At 50.1% G+C, this 18,150-nt stretch overlaps 1 protein-coding gene across 2 annotated transcripts in view; it reads left to right on the top strand.

Moving 5' to 3' along the window:
• Positions 1-18,150, top strand: part of GRIK4 (glutamate ionotropic receptor kainate type subunit 4) — a 124,338-nt gene that overhangs the window by 68,380 nt on the left and 37,808 nt on the right. For both annotated transcript variants that reach the window (XM_042832075.1, XM_042832076.1), the window contains 5 exons: positions 2,293-2,457; positions 7,458-7,555; positions 10,138-10,303; positions 13,098-13,276; positions 15,770-15,823. In XM_042832075.1, the coding sequence (XP_042688009.1) occupies positions 2,293-2,457; positions 7,458-7,555; positions 10,138-10,303; positions 13,098-13,276; positions 15,770-15,823 (662 nt within the window). The remainder of the gene's footprint in view (positions 1-2,292; positions 2,458-7,457; positions 7,556-10,137; positions 10,304-13,097; positions 13,277-15,769; positions 15,824-18,150) is intronic.

The following is an 18,150-nucleotide window of genomic DNA, read 5'->3' as shown; positions in this document are numbered from 1 at the left end:
ATTCATAGAGAAGGCGGTCGAGGTTTGGGGATGTTATTATGACGGGGAACAGAGAAGTGAATTTTGAGGCCAACGAAGTTCAAAGACTTTGCTGTAAGTTTTTCAGGATTAAAGACGTACTTGATGCCGCTTCCCATATTTAATAGACAGGAGTAGATGAAAGGGAATTTATGTAAAGATTTTCGTTCATACTTAATGATGCCGCTATTAGATGTGCTGCGTCCCAAGACATGAAGTTTTAAAACCAACCTTTTTCAAACTTTAAACGACCTTTTCCATCTGCGAGGTCTAATGCATAAAGATGAGCTTCATCTCGTTACCCAGTCCATCCTGGGGACTGGTTTAAGGTCTAGTTAACACTAACCAGGCTCCCAAAGTGACCGAACGCTGCCATGGGATCAGTGGGTCGGGGTGGTGCCACCATCCATGGTGGCACTGTGGGGTTTGCCCTCAACGTGAGCTACGAAGCTCAGATCCAACCAGAATTGAATAGATTGGGTGGGGGTTTTTTTCATCATAAAAGGAATTTTCCATATTTTCCAAAAGGAAAACTGAAAAAAAACCAACACCTCCACAACCCAATAACAACCTGAATAGAGACGTCGTATCGTTGTGCAAACATTTGTGCTTCGGTGACCTGGGGAAATTATTTGAAACGCTTCAGTTTTCGACTCTTTTGGTTTTAAAATACAGTTAACTATGTAAAATACAGTCAACTGTTCATTGAAGGGAGCTTTAGAAACTGGTGATTGAAGCGTGTGCTTGGAGGCGTCGTCCGGCGTTGTGATTTCTGAGCCTCTAAAGTGCAGAATAATGAGTGCTAGAGCGCTGACGCCGCTCCCCTCCATTCTGCTGGGTCAGCTCCTGGCAGCTGGAGGCATTGCGATGCTCGGCAGCACGAGAGCTTTGCTTTACCCTCTCCTGGAAAGCGAGCTGCTTGCTGGGGCACCTTCCTTTCCCAGCTTCTTTGTAATTGGAAATGGTCGCCGACCGTATCAACATCTGAACTCTGGCCATCCGTGCTCCCGGCCTCAGAGGAAAAGCACAACCTTTCTGCATAATGAGGCCAAGATGAACGGCCCCAGCTCTGCAGATAGCGAAGGTGTTACGTGGTGCTCACCCAGACGTCTGCGTGTCCTCCACGAGAAGCATCGCTGCATCCTCTCTGGGCTCTTAGTTCGGCCCTGTTCCCATAAAAACAGGGAGAGAGGCATTGGACTGCACTTGGGTTGATGTGGGCTTCGCCAGCATTGCTGGTACCTGGCCACCATCCATGAGGTTTGTTTTCTGGTGCAGAAGGGTGAATTTCTTAGCTGTCCCTTAAGTCGTCTAGATAACAGGACTGCTCAGATGCCATTCTGGAGTCCAGGTACGTCTGTCCCCACAAAGCAGATGGTTTTCCTTTTACCTATGGCTGTGCTGCAGTCCCTCCCGCATTTTCTAACGAGCTCTGCGCGCTCCCGAGTTTGAAAAATGGAGAGCTGGGTAAAGAAGGGTAAGAAGAAAATAGGGAGAAAACAGCACTGGTGCAATTCAAGGCGTTAGCATGCACACAGACCAGCAGAGCCCCACTAATCCGTGCTTTGTTCACACTTCTGAATGACATTTGCTCTCTTTGGAGTGATGTTAGGAAGGGGACGAGGCCATGGGTGCCTTTCTAAGCACAGCCCATAGGGAAAAGCAGTGTCGTGGAGGAAACCCCCCCGTACCCGGAGCTGTGGGGGCAGTGCCAGCGCTGCGATTTACGCTCAGCTCCGATCGCTTTTTGCCTTCCGTCACGGAAATAAAAATAATCCCACTCTCCATCTCCCTCTGCCTAATGCAGCTTTCAGTGGGTGGGCCCAGGAGCTGAGTTCAGGAGTCGAGTGCTTTCTGTTTGAAAAATATTTGTCCCTTCCCACCCACGGCTGCCCACGTGCTTCCCAAAATACTCCCGCTATCAGCGCCGATTTCGGCACCGTACCAACGCTTCCTCATGAATAAAACGAGGCTGTTTGGGGATGTTGTTTCATTATTTGCGTGCTGGGATGGGGGGCAGCATTCAGGCGGGTGCTGCAGGGCGCAGCTGGGTGCCGTGCTCCAGGAGGGCTGCAGCATGGGCAGCACAACGTGAGTAGCGCAGCGCTGCTGCAGACTTCACACCCACTTGTCTGGCGAGAGCTGGAGGTGGGCGAAGCTGCGGGAGGGAGGACGTGGCAGGAGCGCGGTGCTGCTGCTGCAGTGCGGGGTTTGGGGAGGCGATGGGATGTGGGGTGCCCCACCAAGCCTAACGACTGTGCTCTGCCCCCACAGCCGCCATCCTGGATGACCCCATGGAGTGCAGCCGGGGGGAGCGGCTCTCCATCACCCTGGCCAAGAACCGCATCAACCGCGCGCCCGAGCGCCTGGGGAAGGCCAAGGTGGAGGTGGACATCTTTGAGCTGCTGCGGGACAGCGAGTATGAGACTGCAGAAACCAGTGAGTACCCTGCAGGGCTCTCTTGCCCCACGGGGCTCTGCCTCCCGCTGCTGCTCAGGCTGAGGAGTGTTGTTCTGCTGTAGGCTTGGCGCCAGGTCCCCCACCAGCATTGCCGTCACTTGGCTCAGCAGCCTGGGACGAGTCATTTTCTTTAATCTGCGTGTCAATAAGCAGAAGCAATGATACGGGAGGTGATGCTCCTTGATGGCGTGCAAATAAGAGACTCTGGGCAAGTTCCGTGCAATTAAGTTATTTTTAAAGCCCTGTGGAACTTGCCATGTGTCAGCTAACATGATGGCTTTCTCGGTGCTGTAGATTGGCAGTGGATTTGTTTACACAAAATGGAATTTTCAAGTGGTGTTTGAAGTCCCGTGGATTGGAAAGAGCTATTTCTGAATAGCAGCCGCCTCCCATGTTGCAGTAACATCCCTCCATGCAAGCAGGTCGTTGCAGTCGGTGATCCTGGCGATGCCTGATGTGTTAACAGCACAATGATGAGTAAAGCATCCTCGATGGATTCCATCCCACAGAGCAACTGGGAGTGACAAAGCCACAAGGATCTGTAGTAGCTTCTTCCTTAAGAGGGAAAAATGCTTTGGGATACGGCAGCTTCCTTTTAGGATCAGTTGTGAGACAACATTGAGTTCAGAGGAGGGCTATGTGTTTTTTAATAACCAGTGGTCTTGGAAATGCTGGAGGAATCATTTAAATAACAGGGATTTTAGATGTGTTTCCCTGCAGCTCTTGGTTCCGGGGCTGTGTATCCGCAGAGCATCCCGGGAAGGCTGCGCTTCCATTTCCTCAATTAGTGTTTGCATTATTTATAGACACGTTCAGTTAATAAAGTGCATTTCAGCAAGTACCTGTGCACCTATTTATAGAGCCTCCGAGGCAGCCTGGGTGGAACCGCCATGTGCAGCACTGCTTAAAACAAGCAGCCCTCCATCCTTTCGGATCCCTCGTCTCTTTGTGTCGGTTTCCCATCTGCTCAGATCCTGTCTCACTGCGGGGTCACCTGTAGGATTGCAGGAGGGATGGGGATGGTCTGCTGTCTGCAGTTTGCCCCCAAAGCCATCCCAGCGCCCCCTTAGGAAAGCAGAGCACTGCCAGCTTGCCATACCCCGCTGTGCCTTTGAAGGATTCCATTCTTCTCCCTTTCTTGCTCATCACGGTGTTGCGATTATCTTGGCTGAGGGATTGCGGGAAGCAGCAGCCAGATTGCTTTGTGCCATCGCTCAGGGACTGCTCTGTCGGTGTGTTTTTCAAGCAGAAGAATACCCGTGTGCTGAGGGGAAGTATTCTGCAAGAAATGGTTGTTTGCAGCGAGCGTGGTGTTTGGGGAGAAGGTGGGTAATGGGATAAACGAGGAAGAGGCAATTTTCCATTTTGAATTTCTACCTCGAGGTGATTTTCTTTGTTTTCTTTACTTTGATTAAGGTGCGTAAGGAGTAGAAAGCGGAGCAAAACAATTTGATTTTGGTAAAGTGAGGATTCACAGAATTTTGCAACATTATTTGCCTTTCTTTCAGAGGGAAAAACATCTTGGAGCGTTTCTTACAACAAGAAAAATCTGGATTCTGTGTGACTCTGCTATTAATGTCACAGGAGTTACTCCTGATTTATACTGCTGGCGGAGCAGAGTCCCTTCCCTTAGTGGAGATTTCAGGACTTCCATGGCTCTCCAATATCCGACCTCACAGCTTTAACGTGCTGCTGATGTTCGTTAGCACACGTCACGTTAATAAAAGCAGTTTAGATGTGTCAACCTGCGACTGCAGAGCAGTTAGCTGTTTAATCATACTGTTCTCCAGTCTCACCCCCTGAGCTCATCCCTGACTGTCGCAGCCTGCATGCCTTGCTGACCACTCCAGGAGCGAAGTTATGACGTCCCATCAGTGATCCTGTGTGCAATTAGGGCTGTGAGAAAGGCTTTTAGCGTAGCACTGAGCCATTTCCCTTCCCCGTTCCCTGGACTGACTCAGTGCATCTCAGTGTGAGGGACTGCAGCATCATGCTCCCTGCAGCAGGTACAGCATGAGTCAGTCTTAATCGCATTCATGCATGGTTTGCTATTTCAGTTTTGGATGTGAATGAAGACAAACACTGACTGTTCCCATCGGTGACATCCGTAAAGTCCTCTGTTTTGAAACGAGTTTGTAGTGAAAGCTGTTTTCCCATCAGAAGCAAAGCTTGCTTGCAGTCTCTGTTTGACGTTTCAGCTCCTTTTATGGAGACCCAAACCAGCTCGTTAAACGTGTCTTTATCTAAAACACCCTGTTGCTTTCAGTGTCCAGGGAGAGCAGCCAGCATTCATCTTCTAAGCATCATTCCATTGTTTATCCAAACGTCTTTATGGTCAGACTTGTTGATCTTCAGTGATCTTTTCCAGTGATTCTATGATCCTGGGGGCAGGTCAGCATTTAGCGAGCAACCAGGTGGTTCTTAGTTCTGTGTATTCACACCAGTGTTTCCATGTCCACCCAGATGTGCTGATCGCAGCAGATGTGTGATCCTGTTGGATTTCACCTATAAGCCAGTTCCAGCTGTGGGACTGGCTGCAGGTTGCTGGTAGGATGGATGAATGGTGCTCTATAGCATCGCCTGTGTATGCAGTTGGCATTTTTTGTACGAGAGGCCATTCGTGATCCTCTGATATGTTTTGCAATCATAGAAATGTTGAGGTAATCGCATGCCTTCCCTGCTCGTTTATTTTCAATTAGAAGCAGAAGTCTGTACGTGCCGTTGCGAGCCTCCGGATCAGCGCAGGGAGGGAGATGCTGTGCTCTGCACACAGCTGTGACCAGATGGCTGTGTGTGCACACGTTGATCTTTGACCGTGGAAAAGCACAGGAAACGAGTAATGCTCAGGGAGGGTGAAATTGCACCCACGTGGATGGCTTTCAGCTTTCACATGCACAAGAAGTCATCTTGGTGCTCGGTGTCCGGTGGGGTTTTGAGTTGTTTGATCCACGAAGACCAGGCAGGATCTTGGATGGATGTGTCTGAGTGCTGCACGGCAGCAGGGTTCTGCCTGGTCTCCCTGGGGAGGCTAACAGCATCAGGTGATGTTTGAAATGGGAAATGTGTTTGGATTACAAGAGCTCTCCCAGTGCAGCCGAGGCCTTTGCCTTGGGCATCTCCACTTTGTTTCCATTCATTTCCTTTAATTCTACTGAACACCTCGGCCTCGGAGGGCTGAGCGGGTTCTTTTTCTTCTGGCAGTTGTTGCAACTCCATTGCTATGGCTACTTAACCTGATTTTTGTTCTCAACGGGCGAGATGAGAAGACAAGTGCTCGCCAAACTTTGTCCTGCACCCACAACCAAATCCGTCCCAGGACTCTGGCCCTGATGACCTGTGGTTGAGCAGCACTCATCCCCTTCTGCCCAAGCACTGAATTGCAGAGCACCCAGCAGGGCTGTGCGTGTTGCTGAGACAGCATGCAGGGCTTGCGGGTCGCTGGGGTTCTCATCTGAAAGGATTTTCTTGAAGAGGGATAAGCGCTCATAAAATTTTAAGCAGGGAGAAAAAGTGAGCGCTGCGTTCCTTTGAAGATGCCACAGAAAAGTGTTGTTCTGTGTGCTGTAGGAGATTGAGATGGTGGAGGGAGAGAGAGCATGGGGGGAAGGAAAACCCCAGAGAAGGTGTTTGCATGTCACTGGCACTTCTGTAGGAAGTCAGGGCAGCGGTGCCCCATTGCTGGAGACACTCAGGGTCAGGGGATGGGGCTCTGAGCACCTGATGGAGCTGTGGTGTCCCCGTTCATTGCAGGGAGTGGGACCGGGTGGCCTTTAAGAGTCACTTCCAATCCATTCTGTGATTCTATGGGAAGTCCCCAGAGTGACAAATGAAATCCTCAGCTTGTGGCTCCGTATCCCAGCCATGAGGCCATGAAGACTTCTGACATCTAATGCCACCTCAGTGATCTGATCTCCTGCAGAAAACAGCTGCAGCAGTTCTCTTGCTGAGCGCCTCATAGGTCGCTGGTTCAGAAAATCCTGAGCACATGATGAGCTCCTGTCTCACATCCAGTCTTGAGGCCTGAAATTGACAGAAAACCTGCTCTGTTCTGTAGTGTGCCAGTCCTGATGATGAATTCTCTTTGCTACAAAACACGTGTCCTGGTTTGAAGTTTCCCAATATCTTTTCCCAGCTGTTGAACCTATCTAACTTTCTTCAGCCACTACAAAATCTTGTCCAGCATGTCAGCCTGGAGGAAGAACTGCTCTGAGGCAGACCAGCAGTGCAATACCAAAGAAGCAGTATCTTCTCAGCTTTTGGAGTCGTTGGTTTAGCTTTTACAGGAAAATGTGCTGCCAAGCACTCTGAGGCTGCATTTCTGGGTGATGCAGTGGCAGGGATTGCAGCTGGGGCTGTTGGGGGAATTCCATTCAGCTGAATTTGTGCTGGGAATTAAAAGGACAAAAGGTTGCGGTTTAACCCGGGGAGCTTGAGGAAAGAGATTTAACTCCTTCATTTTGTCAGGGCCTTTTTATTGTCCTTCTAACCTTGGTGGCGTGGAGCCAGAAGATTAACTGCTGCTAGAAAAAAACAGAAATGAAAAACAGTAATGTGATTCCTTATTATTGCCATTGAGCTCTGCAGAAGATGAGGGAAGAAATTCAGACAAGTTTGTTTGCTGCTGGATCGTGCTTTGTAGCTGGGTCACTGCTGCATTTAGTGCCTTCCATAAACTTTGCTTAGCATCGCCCTTGGAGTGCAATAGGTGAGGCTGGAGATGGGAAAGTTCTGAGAGAGAGACCCTTGTTCTGAGCTGGAGAGGAGGATATGGGACGTGGGGAGGGCTGAGATTGAGTACAGAGATGCTGGGGAAGGATGGTGTCAGGGGATGGGTGTCAGAGGGAGCAGACGGATTTGAGGGAAGGCAGGGAATAAGTATGTTGTGTGTACATATAGCAGAGTGAAGCAGGTGCTGCTGGCATCTCTGTCAGTTGGAACAGGGCGAATTCTAACGCAATTTCTTCTCTCTGTGCCCACAGTGTGCCAGATCCTTCCCAAAGGGGTGGTGGGCGTCCTGGGGCCTTCCTCCAGCCCGGCCTCCAGTTCCATTATCAGCAATATCTGTGGGGAGAAAGAGGTGAGTGGACATGTCCCATGTTGGGTGGGTCTATGCCATACCCCCCTCCTTTCCTTCACGCTCCCCAAACCCTCTGCAGCTCCACGTGCCCTCTATCCCGTGCCCCCTGTCCCTGTATCCCAGCAGCAGGGATGCTGCCTGCCTTAGCTGGGGGCAGCGACCTGCCTGCAGCACTCCAGGGCATCTCTGGCAGAGGTGCCTTGCTGGAGTCATCTGTTTGCTGCACAGTGCTCCCTCTGATCCGCTGTGCCTCCTAATGATCAGAGCTGACAGCATGGTTTATCACCTCTTCCCTTATTGCTCGCACTCTTGCAGCTTCTTCTCTTTCCATTTCCTCTCTCATTTCTGCCTCCCTTGTCCTTGCTTTCATCTCTGTCACCTTTTCCTTCAGCTTCCCTCACGTGCAGCACCAATGTGAGCCATGTCTCTGCTGACAGGGCTGCAAAGACCCTGGAATCCCTTTGGAAGGCTGCTCTCCTCTCTGTTTGCTGCTGCTGCACTGATGCAAGCAATTTGTAGCTGTGTCCACACTACGTGCCTGATTTAGTATTTTATAAGCCTTGAACTGTCTTAGACTGATCCAGCTCTGCTCACGGGAGAAGAAATTGAGTTCCCTTCTCATAGTTCATCCCTTTAAAGCCAGATAACATCTGAGCCACTCAGTGAATGCTCTCTGGAGCCTCCGAGCGAGGGGAGTGCCTGAACTGAGTGCTGGAAATAACTTGCATTCACAAATGAGTGCTGTCCTTTGTTCCATGAGAATCAGAAGTGTTGAGGAGATAGAGGAGACCTGTGAGTGCTGGTGCTCTGGGCTACAGCATGATGAGTCTCTGGAGTGTATTTTGTAGTGTTTCTTGCAGTTAAATGTCCCAGGCATGTGCTCCATTCCAGGTAAAGGCAGCTCTGCGGTAGCAGATTGCAAGTGTTTTTCCCCTAAAATTCACATTCAAACTGAGTCTCTGATCTAAGTCTCTTTTTCAGAAATGAAAGGTGAGTGCTAGTACACTTCTAAGGTATTTGATTCTTGAGCTTGATCCCAGCTGCCCTCCTAGTGATGTAAACCTGCAGAAACTCTCTATGATTTATATCACAGGAGCATCACTTGGTGCTGTTGTGTTAAATGCAATATAGCAAACAGCCAGAGACATTGTGCTTCCAGACCTCTGCCAGGTGATGGAAAGAGCATCTTGGCTTTGCTGCTGGCGCACCTGCTGGAGGATGCCTGGCCTTGTGCTCACCTGGAGCTCGTGGGGAAGCTGGCAGGTGCACCTGCATTGCATCTCCTGCTTTTCCTTCCACATTTCATTTCTTCCTGCACAGGGAGGAGTGGAGCAGGGGACCGAGCCCTGGGGAAAGAGGGTGGCTCGGGGCTGAGCACGAGGTGGTGGCTGCATCCCTGTTAGCGGCCGTATCCCTGTTAGCGGCCGTTGCTGCAAGCCTCAGGCTCCATCTGGCTCCCAGGAGTGATCAGCAGGCTGGTGCTGGAGCTGCCCTGTCTGCTCTGCTTACAGGAATTTGCTTACAGGCTGCTCCTCTCCCTGCAGCAGAGCCTGGGATGAGGGCTGCAGGGTGAAGTCAAGGCAGAGAGCAGCTTATTGCTCTTCAACTTTCCTGTTGTTAACCGAACGGTTTATGCTGTCAGTACAGCAGCCATCACAACATACTAATGGCCTTTCCCAAGTGGAGAGAGATTGGAGGCACGGATGATAGTCTCTGGAAGTGCTAATAATGGAAGAAAACAGGACTTGACAGTCCTCTAATGAAACAGAAGCAGATGTTTCCCTTTCTATCTTCAGTATCTTCCAGATAATTCACTCTGCAGAAGGAAAATGCCATTATCTGTCATTGCTTGGCTGAACCCTGGTGCCCAGGTTCCTGCGTTGCAGGGTTACAGCAGGGCTCAGGTCAGGCAGCATTGTGCTCCTGCTCTGCTTTATTAATGATAAACGTTATTAGAGCTCAGGGCCGTGGCTCGACTGTAGCTTGTGTGCTGTATGACCACCTGTTGCCTCTGCTGATCAAAAAAGCCCAAAGCTTCTGGCTGCCACAGCTGTTCCACTCTCTCCTGAGCCTTACCAGAGCAGGGTCATCTTGTTCCTCCCTTCATCTTTCCTAATTACCTGGTGGCACATGGGGACTGCAGGCAGAGGTGGATGGGCAGCACAGAGCAGCACGGGCTGTACAACTGCCTGACAGCATCCTCCATATTCACCCAGGCAGCGAGCCCAAAATGAAGGGTGGGCCTGACTACAATTAGTACCCAGACTAATTACATTGAACTCATCCAGAATGGTTTCCTGTGCTGTAATCACAAACCCCATTGCCTTTCTCTGAGTGGCTCAGCAAGACTTTTCCTGATCTACTCCTTCCCGCAGCTTCTTGTTGCTGTGATAATTATTTCCCTCTGCTATTGCACAGATTCCGCCCTCCTCTCCTCACTTCAGTGACGCTTCTGCAGTTTTATTGGGATATTTCACTTTCTGCATGCTGTGCATTTCACACCAAAGGTCCTTTATGGTAAATCTACTTGTTTTTATTCCTATTCTCTTAATTCTGTTTCCTTCTTTCTCTTCCCTACTTAGGTTCCTCACTTCAGAGTGGCACCGGAAGAGTTCCTGAAGCTGCAGCTCCAGCGCTTCACCACCCTCAACCTCCATCCCAGCAACACTGACATCAGTGTGGCCGTGGCAGGAATCCTCAACTTCTTTAACTGCACCACTGCCTGCCTCATCTGTGCCAAAGCTGAATGTAAGTCATTCCCAGGACTGGTAGTGGCCCTTCTGCTCCTGGTTGCCTTTTTGTTTCTCTCTGCGTGCTCGGTGCTTGCTGCAGGAAGAGCAGGGTGATTGGTGCATGGCAGCTGGGGCTGTGCTACTTGGGGGTTTGTATCGTGGGGCCTCTTTGTGCAGAGCAGCCCTGCAGGGCAGTCGTCCCACCTTGCTGCCCCACGGAGCTGTTTGTTGGAGGAGGAATGGGAATGGACGAGCAGAGGCTTGTCTGCCTTCTGTTTGACAATCTGAAGAGCGTTTTGCTTGCACAGATGGGTTTTTGAAATGGAAGGGGAAAAAAAAAAGGCTTAAGCTTGTTTCTGGAGATTATTTTAGGCAAGCATCACTTTTTGAAATATATCTCTCCCAAACCCACGTGCAGTTGGTGGCCTAAAAGCAGGACTTGATTAATAGTCACTACATTGCACACCCTCTTGGGCTCTGCAGCCATACATCTGCTGGTAATTGTGCATCTGGATGCTGGAGTGTTCACCTCAGTGAGCCCATTTTAGCTCTGCATAACTCTCACATGGCAGGAGCGGGCTCTGCATCCTACTGCTTGAAGCGTGTGCTGTGCTTGTAAGGCAGAGGGCAGGTAGCTGGTGTGTAGTACCCCAAACTACTTTTCTTTTGCTCCCCTGCAGCCAGATTCATTAGCACTAGAGTTAAGCATCCAAACCAGCCTAAGAAGAGAGGCTTTGTGAAGGCACGTGGGACCAGAGGGAGCTCTGGGACACAGGCGAGAGCTCTGCAGTGTCAGGTGGGGGGCTGAGCTTGTAGGAAAGGCAGAATCCTTCCTGAGCAGGCTTGGGCAAACTTTACCCCACAGCTGTGCCAGTGACACACTGCTGTGGCAGACCTCCACACAGAGTCAGAAGGAACAGCATAGTGTTTGCCTTCTCCTTGTGCTTTATGCACCCTGGGGAGGTGACATCCCGAGTGTTTGTAAGTCATTAAGTTGCCTTCAGCAGGCATGCTCAGATCTACCCTTGCGGTGGACCTGACCCAAAATTATGCAATGAAAATGATGCGAATAGTCTCTTGCGTTACATTTAGCTAGGACTGAGGCACACCATGCTCTGACTGTTACAAGAAGGGCCTGATTCAGCTTTGTGTAGGAGCACAAGCCCTCGTCTTCCCTTAAGGCAAGCACTGCTCCTAAGCACAGTGCTTTAGACAACTAACCGGAGGCACTCAGGGCTTTCAGAAGGTTCCCTGGAGGCTAATAAGGGGAGCATATGAGCTGTCTGCTCATCAGTGAGGAAATCTTGTTTTGAAGAATGTTATTATTTAGATCCCAGGAGGGAAAGTCGTAGCTGTTGTGGTTTAAGTACAGGGCTGCGTGATGGGACTCCTGGGTCCTATCCTGTCACGCTTGTGCTGTCACTGGAAGAAGTCGCATCCTTCTTCTATGGGCTGATTGTCATTTCTTCCGGTGGAAGGAAAATATGACCTCAAAGTCCATGGAGTTAGGCCAGTGTAAGTGGAACACGGTGGTGACTAGAAGAAGATTACGTGACTCAGTTTCTCTGTGGTGTGGAATAATAAGCTTGTTTGTGAATTGCTCTGAGGTCCCAGCCTGGAAGGTCTGTGGGATTCTACAGAATCCTTGACCTGAAAAGGCAACCATTACTGGGGTGGGTGGTCATCATAAGAGCAGCTCTGTAAGATCAGAGGGCAGAAATAGGAACTGACCACGAGGGTGAAGGATTACAGCAGCACAAACCCCACGAGCAGAGCTGGTGAGCAGACAAGCCTGTGGTGCAAAGGCAGATTTGTTACTCGGTGTCACACAGCAGCCCCCGGGACCTGGCTCTGCCCAGTTCCTGACTTCATGTCTTGCTGGGACAAGTTGCAAGCAAAATGTCCACCAGACTACTATGCACAGCAGCCTGGCTGATCCTTGCAAGGTGTGGAGTGAGATGAAAAGCGAATCAAAGAATCCAATTCACTGATCACTTGAAACCAGCACGCTGAGCAGTGCTCAGGTGAGGTCTGGGCCACTGCTGTTGTGCAGTTGCTGAGTTCCTACCGGAGTTGGATAAAATGCAAGAGGCAAATGCACTGTGAAGAGTTCAATGCACAGCTTGCTGGCAGCCTCTCGCTGTGAAGGGGAGGCTGCTCATCTCAGATCTTTGCCTTTTAACACCGCTTTGTTCCCTTTGTGAGGCACTGGCAGTCCCTGGAAGCAGGACTCGTGCTAATCACGTTGCTCTGTGTGTTTTCTCCAGTCTCCATCCCATGTCTGGTTCTGACCCCACGTCAGCCAGGCTCGGGTTCTGCTCCCAGCCCTGCTTTTCCAGCCTCCTTCACCCCAGCTTCACTCCTTCTTTTGCACTGTATGACCACGTGTGCTGCCTGTGTTTTGCCAATGATTAAATCTCGTGCTCTCTGGTCAATCAAAGTTGACAGCGGAGGTTATTTCCTGAGGAAAACCAGCAGCTACCTAGAAGAGACAGAATCTATCAAATAGTCTTTCTTCAATAAGAAAAGCCACAGCAGGAGGTCTTGTTAGATATCAAAAAGAGCCTGGAAGGAGACCTGACTGGGAGAAGCCTCAGCCAGCAGTGGGGGAAGGGGGGAGGCTGTGGCCTGGGTTGACCCAAGTAGGGCTTAGGATGCCTGGTTAGGCATGGGGAGGCCTGACCTCATCCTGCAGTTCTCCCAGGGCCAACCTGCAGCCTTCCCAGAGCTGTCTGCAGGTGCTTCTGGAACCGGGTGTAAAATGTCAAGGCGTCTATTTTTTATTTTTATCCTCTCCCTGTGATACGAAGGCCTTTTAAACCTGGAGAAGTTGCTTCGGCAGTTCCTCATTTCTAAGGACACGCTTTCAGTGCGGATGCTGGATGACAGCCGGGACCCCACGCCTCTCCTCAAAGAGATCAGAGATGACAAAACAGCCACCATCATTGTCCACGCCAATGCCTCCATGTCCCACACCATCCTGCAGAAGGTGGGTGCCTGCAAATGCTGCTGCTTCCATTGGGCCACGTCCGAGAGTGCATGAACGTGCGCATGCAGGTGTTGTGTGATAATGGAGCACAACAGTTCACTGGAAGTGCTTTCTGCAGAGAAGAGAATTGCCACTGGTGGAGTTTCTAGGGAAGATAATTTGCTTGTTCTTTTCAGGGCTGTACCTACAGAAGCAAGGGTTTAATTGCTCTGAGCTGATGCGATTGGTGGTGCATGCCCATGGCTCCCAGTGCCTTCATATTGCTTTGGGGGGCTGCTGAGCTCTCTGAAATTACTCAATTGGTGCAATAATTTATTCTTTTTCCTAGTACATTCCTAACTTTTCACTTCCATTTTTATTGCCTTATTAACCGAGATTTTATTTTAATCGTGTTTATTTTTAAATGGTCTCTCGCTGCAGTTTTTAGCATTTGTTTTGATAGCCTACTTCAGAACTGAGCAGTGGCTCCAGATGGAGCCTGAAGTTGGGTGTAGTTTCCCACGTCCTGGAAGGAACAAGGAGTACTTTGAATCAGAGCAGGATCCAGGCAGTGGGGTCTCCCCTTGGCTGCTGTCGCAGCATCACACATGGAGTCCTGGCTATGTTACTGGGGAGTTTCATCACCATTTCAGATTTATCCCTGATGACAGCCAGCAGAAACCACTAGAGCTGTTTTTTGTTATTTTTCCCCCTCTGGAAGGTTTTTTTCTTCTGCTAGCCATTTTGCATTTCTAAATAGGCAGTTTGGGGTATTTTTTTGGGGCTCCCTTCCTGCCTTTTTTTTGGGAGCCGTTTTCTTCCTCCATGCCTTTGGGGTTTTCCTAAGTCCCCGTGTCACTAGGAGCATGCAGCTTGGCAGCTGCAGGCTGTCCCCTGCCTGTTGCTATAGTGACTTCCTGCAGACCTGCAGTTCCTCCGTGCTTGAATATTCTCCTTCCACTGATAGAGATGTCAGAGATTGCCGTGATTTTTCAGCACTTCAGTAAAATGTAATGTAGTCTTCCTGGCCGGAGGATTGTAGGAGTGGGAGGTAATAAATAATGAGCTTCTGATGCAGCTGCCTCTTGCATCTGGGGAGGCTGAAAAAATGTTTTCTTTATGGGGATGAGGTCATGGTGAATCGGTGCATCCTGCCCAAAGGTCACCAAAAGCAAGAGAAACATGTCATCAGTTTGAGAGTGCTGTGTCAGACCTTCTGGACAATGAGAGAAATGGCAATTTCTCGTGTCTCACCCTCTGCATATGGTGTGGAGACACATGGTTGCTTCCTCTATTACCAACCTGTCCCACTGCCCACCTGGCAGCGGACGCACCGAGCGGCTGTGAGCGATGGGAGCAGGAGATGCTTTGTTGCTTGCTTTGATTTTCTGCCCTTGAAATCGAAGGCTCTGACTCCAAAGTAGGTCAGGGTGAGAGCTGACATTATCGCAGTCCCCAGGAAGGGAGAAGGGAGGGACAACGAATGCCACGTTTTGTTGCGGGGGGGTTCAGAGATGAGGCAGCGGTCTGGGAAGCTGCTTGAAAGGCTGCTGTGGATTCACGGTGCTCTTTTGGCCAAATGGCTTTGCTGATTCCATTTTGGCACCTGCACAAGGGACAGGGGGACAGAGTGCAGCCAAAGCCACCGTTGGTCCCTCGCTGCCTCTGGTGCCTTCAGGTGGTTGGGATGATCGGAAAAGCGCCTTGCCAAGGTCCCGGAGCAGAATTGAGAGCAGCTGTGCTTGGCAATGAAACACAGGCTTTCAGAAGGATTTGCAGATTAACGCTGAGCATCTGTTCCACCAACCGAATAGTGGGCTAGAAAGAATTTTGAATTTTGGAAAATAACTTCAGTAATCTGGTCTGTGGTCTCTAGAAGGGATCATCCCACAGAAAAAATCTTCTTTCTCCCTGCATCCCCATACACTTTCACCCTCTTCTTTTCTATTTTTGTGGCCATCACAACCCTGGTTAAACTCTGGAGAACTGTCAGACTTGCTAGGTTTCATCCATGCTAGTTAATTCTCAGGACCGGAGTCCAAATCTGGCTGATGCCTGTGGGGAAGCCATCACTGAGACAACTGACTGTCCTTTTTCTGTAATTCCACAAGAGCTTTCACTGCCTTGCTCACTGCATCCCGGTGCTTGTAGCAAAAAAGGAGATAAGCACTGAGCCCTCTCAGCTGCTGCTTTCCCTCATTATGTTCAAAAATCATGTTCAAAAGTTTTCCTCATTATGTTGATCCTTGAAGAGGAGAGAAGTAGCATCAATTAACAATGAAATAAACCCCATCTAATCTCTCTCCTCTCAAAACCCGCAATAAAACCAGGAACCTCCAGATAGGCTGGGTCCTGCTGGACTCTAATCCCATGGATCAGGTTGTGCTGTTGTGTTCCAGCTTTCCCAACAGTGGCATTGAGGGTGGGAAAGCAAATCTGGCCCTGTCTGCTCTACTGGGGCTGAGATTGCAGATTGCCAGGCTCAGGTCTAATCTTCTTTCCTCTCCTTCGCAGGCAGCCGAGCTGGGAATGGCATCTGCCTATTACACATATATCTTCACTAATCTGGTAAGACATTTTTCTTGGCTTTTCTTGGCTGTGTGTGTTGAGTCATGTTAATGAGAATTTGGGGAAAAAGCTGCCTGAATGTGGGGTGGGGGGGGGTTACCTGCAATCCCTCTGCAGTCACCCTGCAGTCCTCCTGCAATCTCCAGCCTCAGGTAAGGCAAGGCTTGCTGTGGCTTCCAGGAGGGGAGAGCCCACTGGTGCACAGCAGCCCCACACCGTGCTGTGAAGCAGAGTCTGAAAATGTGGTTGGTGTTGGAGCCCGTGTTATGGGAGTTGGGGTCCTTGGAAAGAAGTAGATGGATGCGTCCTAATGAGGTTCTCAGAGGGAGGTATCAGTGCCAGAGGCTGCTCCATGCACGGGGAGAAGGGCGGGCAGCAAGGCGGAGGAGGGATGGAGCCATAAATGTGGAGAAGCAGAGTGGGCATGCCTTCAGCACAGCCCCTGGTGATTTGGCTTTATAGCCACTAATAACGTTAATGTGGGGATCGTGTGGCTAAATCCCTGAGTGCTGTGCTAAACAAGGAGTAATGGGCTTAGGCAGCAGCAGGGGGAAACCCAAAATAAACACTGGAGAAACTTCTCTTGCTGCAGCAGGCTTGAACAGGCTGCCAAGCAGCGTGGAGAGAGCTCAGCCCAGAGGGAGAAGGGCCCTTACTGGGGACTGGTGGGATCCTGGGCACGCAGGACAGGCCGGGTGATTCAGTGGAGGTGCCTTCCAACTCCCAATGATAGTCATATTCTCTAATTTCTATTAATATTTATGCCAGGGTGTGTGTGTGCCAGGAAAGCCGAGAGCTGAATCACGCTTTGTGTTTGGGTGGGAGACAGACGGCAGCGGATGGAGCCAAACGTGTGGGAGGGGGAAGGCGAGAAATGCAGGGGCTGAAAGCCCAGGGAGCAATTGGGATGGAGAGTGGAGAAGGGATAGGGAGAGATGTCAGGAGAGAGAAAAATGCAAAAGAAAGAAAAATCCACAAGTGCCTAGCAGAACTAATAGCGTTCTGGCTGCTGCCCAGCACTTGATCCATAGGTCGTAGCCTCGCTCAACAGCAGTCCAACATGAAAGAGCTGCACTGCTCCTATTTATCCTCGCGCACATGGCCAGCACTGGGCAGGCAGGGATGGACCTGGAGGGATGGAGCTGGTGAGGGATGGAGTCTCCATCCTGCTAAATACCTGCCTGGCACACGCTGTGTGTTTGAGGCACGTAGTGGTGCTGGAAAACAGAACAAATTTTGGGTAGTCTCAGTCACAGCGGGGCCCCGATCTGTAATTTGAGCTTGTCAGGCCTGTTGTACTACGCATAATGAGGGATTTCCATTTGTACATCACCAGCACAGTGGAGTCTGTGTTCATAGATGATGCTTGGACAATGGAAGCAGCTACAGAAATTAAGCTCCCCGCTGCTTAATTAAGCTCGTGACCACCCTGGTTTTGAGCATGAGTGTTATTAAGCATTTTCTTGAGGTCAAGAGGTGGCATATGCCTTTGAAACCCATTCATCTAGTGCAATGAGGGTATGAGGCAGGTGAGACTGAAATGAATTTGGTTGTCATTTGCTCTCACAGGATATTATTCTGTTTAGCGTGGTTTATTTTACCACTTTGTCCAAGAGATGAGCTCTGAGCAGAGCTAACTGGATTTTTGGCAGATCTGCTGAAGAAGAAAGGTGACATCGGGCAAAACATGGGCAGATGGGCGAGATGTTTGATGAAAATTAGTAATATTTAAATGGGGATGAAAGATGGGAGTGAGCAATTTAGGCTAATAAATCTGGAGGGATTATCAGGCTCCTAATGAACCCTCTGAGGTTTTACAATCACTGCCTAATAGAAAAGATAAAATCAGAGCGAGTTGCTGTGGAGGGGAGCAAGCAAGAAGATGGCTTTAAATGGAGGGAGAGCCCATCAGAGGGGGAATAGGCAGTCTGTACAGCATGACGTTACTTGGAAATGGAAAAATATGTCAAGCCAAAAAAAGAATAGAAAAAGGGCTAAAATGCCAAATTAAACACCTGCCCTGCAGCACTGGAAGGGAATTCTGTTTCTGTCTTCTGGCATTAATTTTATTTAATGAGCATATCCCAGCTGACAGCGAGGTCCACGTTGCAGCAGGGCATGGGGTGGAGGCGAGCGGCTGCTTCCCCCCAAGTGCCATTCTGTGGGGCAGGACTGGGGGTCCTGGGGTGCTGCGGGTGTCCCCAACGTGCTCAGCAGGAGGCAGAGCTGCATGCAGGAGCAGATGCCAGCCTTTGGCAGGAGGCTGTGGGAGGAAATGAGGAGGAAGCCCTTGGCCCCCAATGTGTTTCCATTGGAGCCGAGGAGAG

This window comes from Centrocercus urophasianus, unplaced genomic scaffold (genome assembly GCF_019232065.1).
Source record: "Centrocercus urophasianus isolate 14NV4802_14NV808 unplaced genomic scaffold, USGS_Curo_1.0 seq_37, whole genome shotgun sequence".
In the NCBI taxonomy this organism is placed as follows: Eukaryota; Metazoa; Chordata; class Aves; order Galliformes; family Phasianidae; genus Centrocercus; species Centrocercus urophasianus.
This window is presented reverse-complemented; position numbering and strand designations above follow the sequence as displayed.